The 16,164-nt window shown below is 45.6% G+C and overlaps 1 protein-coding gene across 9 annotated transcripts in view; it reads right to left on the bottom strand.

The window, feature by feature from the left end:
• RALGPS1 (Ral GEF with PH domain and SH3 binding motif 1) overlaps nucleotides 1-16,164 on the bottom strand; it is a 296,430-nt gene that overhangs the window by 175,399 nt on the left and 104,867 nt on the right. For all 9 annotated transcript variants that reach the window (XM_043469590.1, XM_043469589.1, XM_043469588.1 and 6 more), the window contains exon 7: nucleotides 1,649-1,738. In XM_043469590.1, coding sequence (XP_043325525.1) covers nucleotides 1,649-1,738 — 90 coding nt within the window. The remainder of the gene's footprint in view (nucleotides 1-1,648; nucleotides 1,739-16,164) is intronic.

The following is a 16,164-nucleotide window of genomic DNA, read 5'->3' as shown; positions in this document are numbered from 1 at the left end:
GTCTCCTCAGTGCCCTGGACTAGATTCCGCTCTCACCTGCCCCTCCTCACCCGGGACCGTGTGTTCCCTGAGAGCAGGGGTGAAGTGGGGTCTACCATCACAGCCCTTGGACCTAGTACAGCACAGAGCAGGGCCTAGAAAATGAGCAAATACGTGACGAGGGCTGTGCCTAGTCCTCACAGCTGTTCCTACCCGGGGACTTCTCCCTTACCACACTAGTGACTGCTGCATTTCACACATCTGTAACACTCCCTAACTGCTTCCTGTGGGTAATAATAGATCCTCTGAGGGAGCCGAATTTCATCCTTTGTATCTGAATTGCTGTGCTTGTCACAGGATTCCTTTTAGAGCTGAAGGTCCTCTGGGAGATTATCTAATCCACTCCTTTCATTTTATAGATGGAAAACCAAGGCCCAGAGAAAGGAGGGGCTCACACAAGACACACTTGGGGCACACAGCATCAGCATGATGGTCTGCCATCGGGAAATGGCAGAGCTTAAGGAGGAATCGTTGCAGGCCCCTCAGGTGGGGACTGTAAACTTCCAAACTGAAAGCACCAGGTGGGCTGGAACTCCGTCCCACTTTCTCTCATGGCCCAGCAAGAACTCATCGACAGCAACAAGTACCACTAAGCCCAGTACAGTTCCAGGTACTTCAGGACGTAAAAGTGTCCGTGCCCCTGCATACTTACAGCCGGATGCACTTAACCTTGCTGTGAGGGACAGAGACATGCTCCAACTGACTCACTGTGGGGCCTGGGCATGGACACCCACCTCTCTAAGCCTCCCCTTTCTCCTCTGGAAATGGGATGATAATAATGTGAGTGTCAAATGCAATTATTTCTGTACAGCAGCCGCTATGGGGCCTGGCCAGAGAGGGCCTGTACTATAGGTGAGCTGGCCTAGGACCCGCCTGGGAAGACAACAGGCACACACAGGAAGCAGGCAGTAAGCCACACAGAACGATGCTCTGCTGAGGCGGCGAGCCCTGTGGTCAGGGATGGTGGACTGGGAGGAGCTGGCAGGACCATGTTAAGCGATGAGAGCGGTCCAGGAAGGCCCATGGGATCGCAGCCTGGGCTAGCAGAGATGAAGGAATAGGAGGGAAAAGGTGGGGTGGAGACGTGGGCCTGCTGCCCAGACACTGGCCAGGACTGATCCCATCCGAGCAGGGTCAGGAGATGGGAGTGGGGCAGAGGGGTCATCAGGCCGGGCCTCGAGCACAGGATGGGGTGCGGTGAGTTCTGCTGACTGGAGGCAAATTGTGCAGGATGTGATGGTAGCACAACCACTGATGCCGAGAGCCACCAGCACTGTCTGGATCTGATTAGGAGGGGGAACAGATCCCAGGGGTATCCCTTGGGGGCCCGTGGAGAGTCTGTGAAAGGCCAGCTTATAAAGGACGGTTGGCTGCCAAAATCACAGGGCAGAGAGCACCTGCCTGTGAGCACACAGGGGCTGGGAGGCCACGTAGGCGGTCAGGCTGGTCCCACAGCTGTCTCTGCCTGGGGAAGTCAGGTCACTGCACCCTGGTCTGAACCCTGCCCCACAGATCCACAGCAAACTAGCTCCTGAAGTACCAAGGAAACACATTTCTGAGACAAAAAAGATAGGACAGGAAGGAAAGAAGTAATAATAAAACAGCTTACCTTGGCTATTTTCACAAAATGGCTCAGGATTTCTGCCCTTATTTTTAAAGTCTGTGCTGTTAGAATTTCTCGTACAACCCAAAAACTGACCTGGAGAGTCAAACAGAGACACACACAGACACACACACACACCAAAAACATTGTTAAATGCCAGGCCACTTAAGTTGCCCTGCCTACCACTTCCGTGGGACTTCCAGGAGGTGGGGAGAACACACCCTAGGGCTGAGAAGGTTCAGGGTTTCTTTATGACACCCAACCTTGCATTGGGGGGGTCCCTGTTGTCAGCACCAGCTCTCCAACACACACAGCGATGCCGAGAGCAGAAAGTATGTCCATCCTCGTCCAGGGGACCTCCTGGGCCTCCATGACACATGGGTCTCCATGAAGGGGGTGCAGGGAATTTTGAGATGAATCAGACAGGATTCTTGCTCAGGAGGAGACAACAGATAGATGGATGGATGGATGGATGGACGAATGGACAAATGGCAGACAAAGGGATATGCATGCTGGCAGTACCATCCATGAGATCCACATCCCCATCCAGACCCAAGGCAAGAAGGACTCAGCTGTATACGAACAATCGTAACCAATTTAATTTTCCAGGAGAGGTTTGCCCAATTATTTATGTGATACAAAAGCATCTCTCAAAGTTCTGTAAAGCAATGCAGTTTAAAGGACACATTTTTCTGCAGACAGAATATGCCAAAAGGATATACTGGTACTTTGGGTTCAGAATATCATTCACACTTGACCATCCCCGAGCCCCTGAATCTTCTGGTGGGAACAAGAAAGTCATCCACCAGGGTCTAGTTGACTCAATGAAATAGGAGGGGCTTTCATGCCAAGAAACACTGGGCAGTGGTTTGTTTCCCTGTTTACGTTTCACGACTATAAGAACAGTTTTTTGTGAAACCCGGATGCCCAAGAGAGCAATGACGGCACCGCAAAGAAAGGAGAGACGGATAGAGTGCGGGGGGTGCGTGGAATGAAGAGGGACGCTAGGCATCTAAAACCTCTGCATTGTACAAAGAGTCAAATAGTTAGGAATACTCCAGAGTTAACAAAGCATGTTTACTGCTACGACCACATGCCTTCTCTTTACTGAAATACTGTTAACTTTTCAGTGAGAAAACAAGAAAGGATTAACCAAGGATAAAAATTTGGTTTCTTATATTAAGCAGGAATATTATAGAAAAGTTTTCTCTGTGTAATTATCTGTTGTTGCCTCCAGGACATGCCTGGGTTTCCATAGAATCATTTTTTCCAAGGAACTGCCTAAAATTAAGTTCAGACTCAAATGTTTACTAGCCGGTTACGGAAGAAAGATTTTCTTGATACTAAATGATATGCCCATAAACCTTATATTTTAATACATGCATACTTTTATGCCACATAAATCTCAAGTGTGACAGTTTATATGTAGAATTTAATAGATGCTTATGTGCCAAAAAATCACACATATTTAATTACAGAATATGGCAGAGCTGGCTCTGATCTGCAGCACATGGTGTGCAGGGGCAACTCTGGATCAGTTCAGTTCAGCAGACTTTCCCAAAGCCCTTGCTGTGTGCTCCAGGCACTGTGAGTCCCAGACCTGTCTGCCCTTGCCTGACACAGAGGAGACCGGAGGAGGCAGGACCCTCCAGAAGTCACTGTGTTAAAAGGCAGTTGGTGGCTGTGGCCATCAAGAAGTTCAGATGAAGTGAACAGGAGTGTGGGGAAGGCAATGACAGAAGAAGGCTTCCTAGAGGAGGTCGACCTTGAGAGATGGGTAGACCTTCGGCAGGTAAGGAGACCAGGGAGAGGTGAGTGGGCCAACAGGACTGGTGTTGCAGGTGCCCCATGGGGTGGGGGTAGGAGGGAAGCTGAAGCTAGAAGGGAAGCGAGGGCCAGACTGCTGGGGTCAGGAGCAACAAGGGGACACTATGCTGCATGGGGAGAGTTCCAGAGGCTTCTGAGCACAGGGATGACAGTCTAGATCCTTTTGTGGGGGCAGGGACACCCATCAGGAAACCGATACGAGGGTCTAAGTGAGAGATGGCAGGTTTGAGCTAGGGCCATGCTGCAGGAGATGGAGGGAAGAGGCAAAAGAGAAGGGCATTTCAAAGGGAGAATCAGCATAGTTTTAAACTGTTATAATTCTGTGTTTTAAGTACAAAGTTTAAGAGAAGCTTAATGCAGAAAACAAAGGAACAGAGATAAGCACAAAAGACAGAAGTCATTGGCAAGACTGTTCTCGCATACAGACACCCCCCCCCCATAAACACTGTGATATGTGTCCTTCTTAGAACACATGTATATCATGTCTCAGAACATATGTCTAGTCTGAGAACATATGTCCTTCTAGCCATAGAACCTGTTTCTCTTTTTCAATTAAACTGGTATATATTAATCATACTATCACAAGGATTTTTATAAGCAAATAAGAATATCAAGGACTTCCCTAGTGGTCCAGTGGTTAAGAATTCGCCTGCCAATGCAGAGGACACAGGTTCGATCCCTGGTCTGGGAAGATACCACATGCCGTGGGCAACTAAGCCCGGGCACCCCAACTGCCAAGACAGCATGCCCTACGGCCTGTGCTCCACAACAAGAGAAGCCACCACAACGAGCAGCCTGAGATAGCCTGGGTGCAGCAGTGAAGACTCAGCACAGCCAAAAATAAACAAACATATGCGACTCTTAAAAATGCAAAATAAATGAAGGAAAATAATATTGACGAATTTTTTTTAGTAGCTGCCAAGTGACTCATCTCAGGGATGTCTCATCACTAAGGAACCTCGTACTGCTGGGTGGTTTATTTTGAATCCTTTTGTTGTGATAGACAAACGCTGTGGTGGACATAATTATACATATATCTTTATACATTTTTAAGGAAGATCTGAGGATAAATTCTTTCAAGGTGGGGGGAATTAAAACATGTGCACCTTTTTTCAGAAGTATGTATTAAAAATCTTGGCCTCCACAAGGTTTACTTTGTTGATCCATCAAAGTTGGAGCAGAGTTGTGTTCCCTTACACAAGCGAATACCAGTTATTACGGTTCTTTTTCTCTTTACTAACATAGTGGACAAACTAACATCTTACTGCCCATATTCTGCATTTCTTTCATGACTCCTCAGTTAACGTTTTTTTCTTTTCTTTTGCACTTTTTTTTCTCAGCTTTTTGTTGCAAACATTTATCAGCCATTTGTACTATCTGCCTGTGAAGTATGTGCTCTGGTCCTTCAGCCACCTTTCTATCAGGACACCTGTCCTCTAACTCTTGGTTAGTAAAAGGTCTCTCATATCAAAGTGAATGCATTACTCCTTTGGGAGTCATACCGTGTGCCAAGAGTGTAGAGAAACTGCTGCTCTTATACACTTTGGGATGGAAGTTATAAAACTTAAAGGGCCATTTTGAAGAACAACTTGAACATATCTCTCAAGCCATTAAAGTTATATTCTCCCTAGAATATTTATCTTACAAAAATATAGAAATGTAAAGGGATATGTGCACGCCGGTTCGCCGAAGCACGGTTTATACAGCAAAGCAACAGGCCCATCAATAGGGAGTAGGTTGCATAAATAACACCATCACCTCACACTCTGGAAGGAAGTCGTTATGGAAGGAAGGAGACAGTTTATCTACAAGGATTATTTGGAATTCTTCTGCACAGGAGGTTTGTCTAGTCTCCCCCATTTATTTATCCCATCATGTGTTTAAAGGGACTCATGAATATTTATTTTATACTTTTGGGTTATGATACTATGTTATTTATTTCATAACTATGTTACTTATTTTATACTCAAAGCCATTTCAGCTTCAGCTACTGAGAGTTGGTTTGGACATGCCCTCAGCACTGGTTGCTTGGTTTGTTTGAGCACTTTTACTCTCTGCAACTACAAGATGCTACAGGACTTCCCGGGTGGTCCAGTGGTGAGGAATCCGCCTGCCAATGCAGGGGACATGGGTTTGATCCCTGGTCCGGGAAGATCCCACGTGCTGCAGGGCAACAGAGCCTGTGCACCACAGCTAGAAAATAGTCCCCACTCATGGCAACTAAAGAAAGCCGGAGCTCAGCAACAAAGACCCAGCACAGCCAGAAATTAATTAACTAACTAATTAATTAATTTTTAAAAAATGCTACAGGCTCATCCTGTACATTTCTTGCCCCAGTCTGAAACCAGCCATTTCTCCAAGGAGCCTTGGCTCCTTTTATTAGATAAAGGAATTAGAAACCCAAGATCTGGGAGTATATATGCTTGAGCTACTGAGATATCACTGTTTCTAGGTCCTCTCAGATGGCAGAGCAAGGAAATGTGTGTGTGTGTGTATGTGTGCCTGTGCATGCACTAACTCTTATATATACACATATCTATAAACATTTCTATATCTAACCATCTGTATCTATACTAAACTAAATGAGTTCACACTAATGTCTCCAACTCTAATCCATCACCATATGGATCATTCTAGCCTTCTCCTCCTGTTTGCCTGTAACTTCCCACTCCAGCAGGTGGGAGAAACCTGGTTCCCGCCATCTGCCACCCAGTTCCTTAACTGTTCAGTTCCAGTGTTCATGCATAATGGCTTCAGAATTGTTGCCCATCCCCATTTACTGGAGTGTTAGACTTACATACAGGTCCTTTCATCTTTAGTCTCTCAGGCTCCCTTCACTTCCAGAGTTTCTTAGGCGTGCACCTTTTCCCCCTCACCCTTCTCAGGGTGGTTGTTTCATACATTTATAATCCAGTTAGGCTCACGTGCTATGTTCTACATTCCATCCTAGGACCCCTCAAGCTCCACAATGAATTTTCTAAAATCTGCGAACACTAAGGTTTACTCTTAGTGCTGTCAAGTTCTATGGGTCTCCACAAATGCACAGTGGCATGTCATACAGAATAGTTTCACCATCCTAAAAATTCCCCTGTTCTTCATTTACTCAACCCTCTCCCCTGCTCATGCCTCTGGCAAACACGGATCTGCTTACCATCTCTACAGTTTTACCTTTTGCAGAAATTTTTTCAATATTTTCCCGAACTTTTTTTAAAAAAGATGGGGTAGGTAATCACATTTATGTTGCCTTCTCAGACTATTTTTCTTTCTTTCCTTTTTTAGCCACATTGGGCTACTTGCAAGATGTTAGTTCCTGTGCCCTTGGCAATGAAAGCACGAAGTCCTAACCAATGGACCTCCAGGGAATTCCCCAGACTGGCTTCTTTCACCTTGTAATATGTATTTAAGGTTCTTCCATGTCTTTATATGGCTTGAGAGTGTATTCTTTCCTTTGTTTTTGGAATGAATACTATTTATTCCATTGTATGAATTTACCAATCTGTACATCCTATTACCTATTGAAGGACCTCTTAGTTACTTTCAGTATTTGACCATTACAAATAAAGCTGCTATAAACAACTGTGTGTATCTGTGTGTATGTGTATAGGTAGACTTAAGATTCCAAATAAACTGGATAAATATCAAAGAATGCAATTGCTGGACCACACTATTTTTTCATTCCCATATTGCTTCAAATACTTGCCAAGAATTGGTATTGTCAGGTTTGGTGTAGTTTTGTGGTTTTTTTGTTTGTTTGTTTGTTTTGGTTTGGTTTAGAGGATTTTTTTCTTTTTGTATTTTAGGCATTCTAAAAGGGTGTAGTGTTTTACATTTTCCCAATGGCAAATAATGCTGAGCATCTTTTCATATGTTTATTTGCCTTTGGTATATCTTCTTTGGTGAAGTATTTATTCAGATCTTTGACCCATTTTTTAATTGGGTTGCTTCCTTATTGTTGAGTTTTAAGAATATATTTCAGATTCAAGTCTTATCAGATACGTGTTTCACGATTATTTTCCCCAGGCTGTGCTTTGTCTTTTAATTCTCCTATCGGTGTCTTTTGCAAAATATAAGATTTTAATTTTAATAAAGCCCAGCTTACCAATTCTTTTCTTTCATGGACTGTACTTTGATGCCATATCTAATAATTCATCACCAAGAATCATGTAGATCTTCTTCTATGTTTTCTCCTAAAAGTTTTATAGTTCTGTGTTTTACATTTAGGTCTATGGTCAATTTTGAGTTAATTTTTATGGAAGGCCTGAAGTCTTGCAGGTTCGTTTTTTCAAACACAAAAATACTTAACAACTGTTTCAGTACTGTTTGTTCAAGAAATTACCCTTTCTCCACTAACTGCCCTCATGCATTTATCAAAGCTCAGTTGCCTATATTTGTCTGGGTCTAGTTCTGGCCTCTCTATTCTATCAACCTAGGTACCTATTCTTTTGCCAGTACCATACTGTCTCAGTTACTGTGGCTTTACAATCAGTCCTGAAATCAAGCAGAGTGAGTCCTCCAACTTTGTCCTTTTTCTGGTTATTCTAAGGCTTCAGCCTTTCCATATAAACTTTAGAATCAGTTTGTTGATACTTATGAAATAGTCTCAGGAGACGGGGGTTCAGTCCCTGGGCTGGGAAGATCCCCTGGAGGAGGGCATGACAACCCACTGCAGGATTCTTGCCTGGAGAACACTGTGGACAGAGAAGCCTGGCGGGCTACAGTCCGTGGGGTCACAGAGAGTCGGACACGACTCTAGCAACGGAGCACGGCACACAGCACATGCAATAGCTTGCTGGGATTTTCTAAAAAAAGAGTTCATTTATTTATTTACTGCTGGCTGTGCTGGGTCTTTGTTGCTGCTTGGGCTTTTCTCTAGTTGTGGAGACCAGGAGCTACTCTCTAGTTGCAGTGCGTGGGCTTCTTTTTGTGGGGGCCTCTCTCATTGCAGAGCACCATCTCTAAGGCATGCAGGCTCAGTAGTTGTGGCTCCTGGGCTTCTGAGCAACAGGCGCAATAGTTGTACACGGGCTTAGTTGCTCCGGGGCCTGTGGGATCTTTCCAGGTGAGGGATCAAACCTGTGTCTCCTGTGTTGGCAGGCGGATTCTTAAGCACTGAGCCACCAGGGAAGTCCAGCTTTCTGGGATTTTGACTGGAGTTGAATTGAGTCTACAGAACAAGCTGGAACAAACTGACGTCTTAATAATGTGTCTTCTAACATGTGAAGACAGAATATCTATTTCAATCTACTTTGACTTCTTTCATTAGGGTTTTGTAGTTTTTCGCATACAGGACCTATACATACTTTGTTAGGGTTATACCTAAGTATTTCTTGTGTGTGTGTGTGTGTGCACGTGCTACTGTAAATGGTGGTATTGTTTTTTAATTTCAAATTCCAGTTCCTCATTGCTGGTATACAGAAAAGCTTTTATATTGATCTTGTGCCCTGAATCCTTGGTATACTCACTTATTGGTTCCAGAAGTTTTTAAAATAGATGTCTTTGAGATTTTCTGCACAGATAATCATGTCATCCTTTTAAAAATATATTTATTTACTTATTTTGGTTGTGTGGGGTCTTAGTTGCATCACAGATCATCCACTGTGGTGCAATGGCTCAGCAGTTGCCGCATGTGGGCTTAGGTGCTCCAAGGCATGTGGGATTTCAGTTCCCTGACCAGGGTACCCTGCATTGTGAGGTGGGTTCTTTATCACTAGACTTCCAGGGAAGTCCTAATCATGTCATCTTTGAATAAAGACAGCTTTAGTTCTTCCTTTTCAGTCTGAGTATCTTTTTATTCCCTCATCTTACTGCACTAGCAAGGACTTTCAGTTCAATGTTAAATGGAAGTGGTGAGAGGGCACGTCCAATCTTAAAGGGAAAGCATCAAGTGTCTTAACGTTAAGTATGATGTCAGCTGCAGGATTTTCCATAGATGTCTTTCATCAAGTTGAGGAAGTTGCCCCTCTATTCCTAATTTGCTGAGAGTTTCTTTGTATTATGAATGCATGCTGAATTTTGTCAAATGTTTTGAGTCAACTGATAAGACGTTATGCTTTTTCTTCTTTAGCCTGTTAATGCAGTGGATTACATTAATTTATTTTCAACTGCTGAATCAGTCCATGCACACATGGAATAAATGCCTCTTGGTCATGGTGCTAGTAAGCTTGTAAAACACATAAGCTGTTACAATCACGATTATTGTTTTGGTGGTAGAGCTAGCACTGGAGTTAAGGCACTGGGGACTAAGATATATCCGGGGAATTTTCACAACAGTATTAGAAGTGAATAAAGCAGAACACTTATGAACACAAAGAGCTTTAGCTAGTCAACCACAAATGAAAACAATCAAAGCATAAAATAAAGAAAAATCCATGTTTTAGAATGCTATCTTTTCTTACGAGAAAGTGACTTTTGCTACAAATTTCTCAATAAGCCCACTCATGGTTTCCTTAGAAACCTGGTGTAAGATGGGAAAGCAGAGGTCCCAGCCTCTCCCTGCCCCCACCACTGGATTCCTGGCGCTGCAATAAAACACTGTCTGGTCTCTTCCTGAGCCTCCTCGGTGCCCCAAGCAGGGAACCACCCTGTATCGGGAGAAATCAACCGCCTACCCACTTCTATCCCCTGCTCCCTGCACCTACTGATTAGGCCCCATAGGTCCTGCTCAGTCCATTTCCCCATAAGAACCCCTCAATTACTTGAAAACCTTAATTACCTCCTCTCCAAGTCTTCACATTCCTAGATTCTTCCTCTGATCCTTGTATAACATGCTTTCTTTCCCCTCACCCTCCGACCCTCTGATCGCTGTGACACCCCTGTGTGACAGACACTCTACACCCCAGTCTTCACGTGGGGCACCGAGGTCCAGACATAACTGTCTAGGAGTGGTTAGATAAAGCATAGGAAAGTGGGATTATCTCACACCTATTAGAACTGAGTCATTCTAGTTTAAACTTTTAATGTAAATTTTTTTTAAAATGACAATACCAATTACTGGCAAGAATATGACGCAACACAAGCTTTCATTCATTGCTGGTGGGAATCCAAAATGGTACAGACATGATCCAGTAACTGTACTCCTAGGTATTTACCCAGTTTATTTGAAGTCTTATGTCCACACACCAAAAAAAACACCACATAAATGTTTATAGCAGTTTTATTCATAATTATAAAAAACTGGAAGTCGTTTTGATAGATGAATGGATAGACAAACTGGTAAATCCAAACACTGAATAGTACTCACTTTAAAAACAAAAAGTCATCAAGCCATAAAAATACTTGGATGAATCTTAAAGGCATATGGCTAAGTGAAAAGACAGTCTGAAAAGGCTACATATATATGCAGCCCCTGATTTTCAGAGTCTGGAAAAATAAAGCTTTAGAAATAGCAGGTAGATCAGCATCTGGACCACTGCCTTCCTCTCCACAGCAAACCCTGCCTTATTCTTTGGGCAACTTCAACATCACCTGAGACCATCACCTTGAGACCATGGCCTCAAGGTCACATTATCATCTCGGCAGCTACTACCACCCACCACTCCAGTCACCTCCTTCTCCTAATTACCCAGAACTGCCCTGCATCAGAGACCTGAAGCTCCAGTCTCGGGCCATAACCTTAAACCTTCTAGTCCTTACTTTGTCCTTGAGTCCACCCCCACCCCTGTGCCCACTCTTGCCTCTTGCCAGACTCTGGAGTCCCTGGCAACCCTTCCCTTCCTAAAAGCAGACAGATCCTCTATCATTTGTCACTTCAGTCCCTTGCCCTGTGGTCCTTCAAAAAGAATCTGCTTTGCTAATCATGGATGGATCCAACCACTTACCTTCCTGTGCCCCTTTCTTTTGGCTGCAAAGTCCAACTAGAAAAAAAACCATCCACCCTCATGCCCTGGGGCCACTTTAAAAGCCACAATCTCTATTTCATCTGGTCCACTGGCTCTACCCATGAGTCTTTCTATATTTCCAGGGTCAGTTTTCTCTTTTCCCTGGAGTGGCTTTTTCAAGCTTTCCCCAACCACCTCAAACTTCCCTGCTTCACCTCCAATTCCATGGAGGAAAGAGGAGCCATGAACCTCCTCACACCACACCTACAAGCAGACCTGTGTCTGTATCTTTCCTTTCTGCAGACTCGCCTTTTACAATGCAGAGGGCCCAGGTCCCGGCCTCTCCCACCTTTGCCGGAACTTCACTTCATTATGTATACCTGCTCTCTTCTCATCTTTAATTTTTCCTGGTCTACTGGCTCCTTCCATTCAAAATAAGAACATCCCCAAGGCTCTTTCCTCTGAAAAGAAAAAAAGACTATTACCACCTCCCTGAAGGCCTTCAGCCCCTCCAGCCACTCCTCATCTTTCTCGTCGGGAGCATCGCCTACATCTGCTGTCTCCATTCCCTCATACCTCCTACCGCTCAGCCTGCTACAGCTCAGCTTCTATTTCACATCCCCACAAAACAGCTCCTGCTGAGCTCACCACCGCCGTGCTGCTAACTTCCTTTACAGTCCTTTTAACTGACCCATTCTGTAGCATCCCCGTATCCTTGAGATCCTGATTTCCAAACACCACCTTTTTTGGGTGATCTTCTCGTCCCCAGGCTGCTCGTTCTCAGCCCCCTCTCCGCTGCCCTTCCCGCTCTCACAGGGATTTCTGTTGCTCCCAGGGTGATCTCATCCACTCCTGTGCTTCAGATGTGGCTGATTCAATACTTGCATCTCCATGCTGGATTTTTCCCCTGACTCCCAGACGCAAACATCTGATACCTGCTGCATAGCTGAACTCACACGTCCAAACCCTTCTCATCTCCTCCCTCACAGTTGCTCCTCCTCTGTGCTTACTATTTTAAAGAGAGATGCTGCCAAGGACCAAAGGGGCCCTCCGTGCGCCTCCCTGTCATCTCCCTCCACTTCTCATCAATCACCAAGAGCTACCATTTGGTCTCAATATTCTGTTGAGTCCAGCCACTTCACATCTCTATTCTTCACCTGGATGAATGGGACAGACTCCAATCCAGTCTCCTGGTCTCCCTTCCTACTGCCCACACCTCTCCTCTGGTTTTCCCATCCTAACACTGATTCCCCTGGACTGTCAGCCCCTCCATTACTTCTGTCTCCCCAGCTAGATTGTGAGCATGGGCTACATCTAGTTTACTGAACCAAAGACAGAGCCTGGGACATGGTCAGTCAATGTCTATTAAATAAATAAATGAATGTAGCTAGAAGCAATAAGCCTCAAATGAAAGTGGGTTTATACAATGAGGAAAGAACAGTTGTTTGGAGGTAGCATTTGGAAGGGAAAATGCTAACACTGCCTCCCAGCTCTGTGATAAATGAGATCTGGAAGAACCAGGGGGATCTATTGGAGTCATGTTCAGAAAAATGGGGGAGGCCCTTCAACAGAGAAACTCACCAGCTATGTGACTTTGAGCAAGTTATTTCATTTTCTAGAACCTCAGCTTTCTCATTCATAAAATGGGTTTAAAATATCAGCTTCGTGGGCTTTGTGAAAACGAATCAAATGCAGGTTAAATGCTCAGTACAGTGTCTAACTCAGTTGAGTTGAGCCTAAGTGCTCAATAAACGTTTTTTTTTAAAGAGTCTTGATTAAAGCCAAGAAGGAGGGGGAACATTCAGGGACTAGGATAATGACGGGGGGTGGGGGCAGGGGCGGGGACGGGGGCAGTTAGAAGAGTGATGGGGTATAAGCAGGAAAGCTCCGAGCAGGATGGAAGAGCGCAAGAGGGAAGAGGGTCCGCGGGGGCCCTGCGATCACTCTCAGCCACTTCCTGCCCGAGCACTGACTTTCCTGGAGGAACTGCCAGCCCTCCAGTCTCACTCCCTGCCGCCCAGGCCCCTACCCGCCTCCAGCAGAAGGCCTGCTTCTGAGACTTGGCCAGCCAGAGCCTCCTGCTTCCTGTCAGGGCCATGAGGTCAGGGTACACAGCAGAGGGTCCAAACCAGGGCCATCAACCCCGGAGTATCAAGTCCAGGACATGGAATGGAAAAGAGGCAGGTCTTTTCTGTGGGAGCTGCCCTCACAGGGAGCTGCTGACAGCCGCCTCGGAACCAGACAGGAGGAGGCTGCTTGTGGGGAGGCGGCACAGAGGAAAGCGGGACCTCCGGGTAGAGACAGCATACTGCCCAAGGCCCCCTGAAACACGTGAAGTCTAACCTCTCCCTGGATTTGTTCCATGAGCCAGTAGGGGTTTCCATCATTAGGAACTATGTGTATATATCAGTCCTGAGTAGAGTCAAAGCCACCCTCCCGGGCAAAGCATTGAGAACCTCTGCCCTGTCCAGTCCCCGTTAATATGTAAGGATCTTGTGACCAACACTTGGACTTGTCCAGGCCTCAGAGCAGATTAGCAGCAGAGACCAGACTGGAACCAAGTTCTCCCAATTCCCTGTCCGTCTCTTCCAAATTCTTCATCTTCAGGACACAATCCCCACCCTGCCGCCAGCACTTGGGCCCAAAGCTAACCTTCCTTTTAACTTGTAGCTCCCAGGAGGCTGCCACCTGTTTTAAAGCTAATTATATTTGCTTACTATGTGTCAGGTGCTGAGCTAAACCTTTTACATCCATGATTCTCATCTGATCTTCAAAAACCACTTGAAATGATTCTTCCTATTTCATAAACGAGGAAGGTCAGAGGCTGAAAGACAAGCCAAGATCATACAGGTAACAGGTCGCACAGCTAAGATGCACACTCAGGTCTGTTGGATTCCACGCAACCACAGCTTCTCAGCCTGCTGTCCTCTAAAGTATTCATGCAAAAACTAGGGGGCTGTAGGGGGCTGTGGGGGGCCAGCAGAAAACCCAGTCACTTAACTTAAATGCACTCACTTAAATGCAAATGTATACATGTGTCTATTTATCTAAGGGCAGGTTCATAGGTGATATGTCAGATTCTCAAAAACAAAAACAAAAAACCCATGATTCAAAAAGGGTTGAGAACTTCTGGCTTTACAATGAATTTCCTGGGGCCAAGGCACAAGCCTGGCCCATAACAGACCCCTAGGGAACTCAGCCCAGCTCTTCCATCCCAGCCATTCTATAAACAAATGCTGAGGGACGCAGGCCCCATGGAGGAGCAGGCACGTCCTCCGGGGCTGACCAGAGCACTGGCTCTGGTTTGGCCACAGGGAGCCTCAGATTCCCCAGCAATCTTCTTCCAATCAACTAAGATTAGTTGATTTTTCCCCACCCTGGCCAAAAAATGCTTGAATGCCTACTAGACAGACACTGTGCTAAGAGCTCTACCTAGATCATCTCATTTAATTTTTGAAACAACTGTGCAAAGTGAGTACTACCGTGATTTTCATTTGCAGACAAGGAAACAGGCTCAGACAGGTAAGTGACCTGCTTGCCTTTAGCTGGAGTCTGAGGAGCAGCCTGGTTGACACATATGAAAGTCGGCCAGGAGGGGATGGATACCAATCAGTTCATCTCAGGGAAAGCAGCCCTGGTGGCTGATGGCCTGGCCATGGGCCAGTTTTCAAGCCAGAGCTGGTACCAGGGCTGCGTCTAGGAACTGCTCTCTAAGCGGTTCACAGGCCGGCAGGAAGACCATCTCTCAGAGCGTCCTGTTTGGGAAAAGGCAGCTTTACTTCTGGCTCGCTTCACTTGCTTGGTCTGAGCTGGACACGAAACAACTGTTTGTAGAACAAGCCACACTGCCCTTTGCCAAGCTGACCTGGCCTCCGCGTGCAAAGCAGATTACATCAGAGCCCCCAGTGGCCCTCCTCCGGGAGCGCTGTGGCTGATCAGAGGTGGGACTCGGCTGGCTCCCAGTCAAATAGTTTTGCTAAGGAAACTATGAATCCCCTGATAGTGTGTACACATCTGGTTGTTTTTAAAAGACTAAGCTCAGTTGAAAAGGAAAAGATTTTGAAAATAAAGAGTAAAAAAAAAAACAAAAACACAAAAGGCTTCAGAATTTCTCTTTTCAAAACAAACGATGTACAGTCCCTACCGCAGATGTAGCTAGGCCTTCCGTAGTTCCTACTGTATCTCATAAAACAATGGTAATGCGAACTCCAGCCCTGATCAGCTGACTACAAGCTGGTGCCTCTCTGGGGGCTCCCGCTGTGCTTGGGGTGGTAGCCAGCTGAGGCTGGAGAGGCTGAATAATGGTGATGCATAGCACCCGGCATTTCCGAGAGGGATGGCCCAGCTGGAGGGAAGGCCCAAAGGGAACCCAGGCCCAACGCTCCGGGCTCCAGTCACGTACGCTGTGCAACCTCTATGCCACTATCCTCATTTACAACCAGAAAAACAAGAACAAAGAGGAAAGGCTGTCAACAGCCCCATTTGGAGGTTTGGTCTATTCAAAGGGGTCTTGCAGGGTACTTTCTACCAAAGATCATGTTTTGGCAGGTCTGTCTGAGCAATCAGAAGCCTGCCCTCCCAATCCCCCCTGGCTCAGTTGGTCCAAGTCCCTGATATCCTTCCTTTAGGTGGGGATACAGCTTCATACCTGGAGCTAAGGTTCTGAGTGAGCCTCGATGGTCTGTAGTAGCATGGGTGGGGCCAGTGACCAGGTCATGGGGAATTCAAAGAAATTCAATTCAAGGAACATTTCTTTACAGTGGCGCCATAGAGGCGATTTTATTTTATTTTATTTTTTTCATTTATTTTTATTAGTTGGAGGCTAATTACTTTACAATATTGTAGTGGTTTTTGCTATACATTGACATGAATCAGCCA

This window comes from Cervus canadensis, chromosome 5 (genome assembly GCF_019320065.1).
Source record: "Cervus canadensis isolate Bull #8, Minnesota chromosome 5, ASM1932006v1, whole genome shotgun sequence".
NCBI lineage: Eukaryota > Metazoa > Chordata > Mammalia > Artiodactyla > Cervidae > Cervus > Cervus canadensis.
The sequence above is the reverse complement of the archived record's forward strand: the minus strand, read 5'-3'. Positions and strand labels throughout refer to the sequence as shown.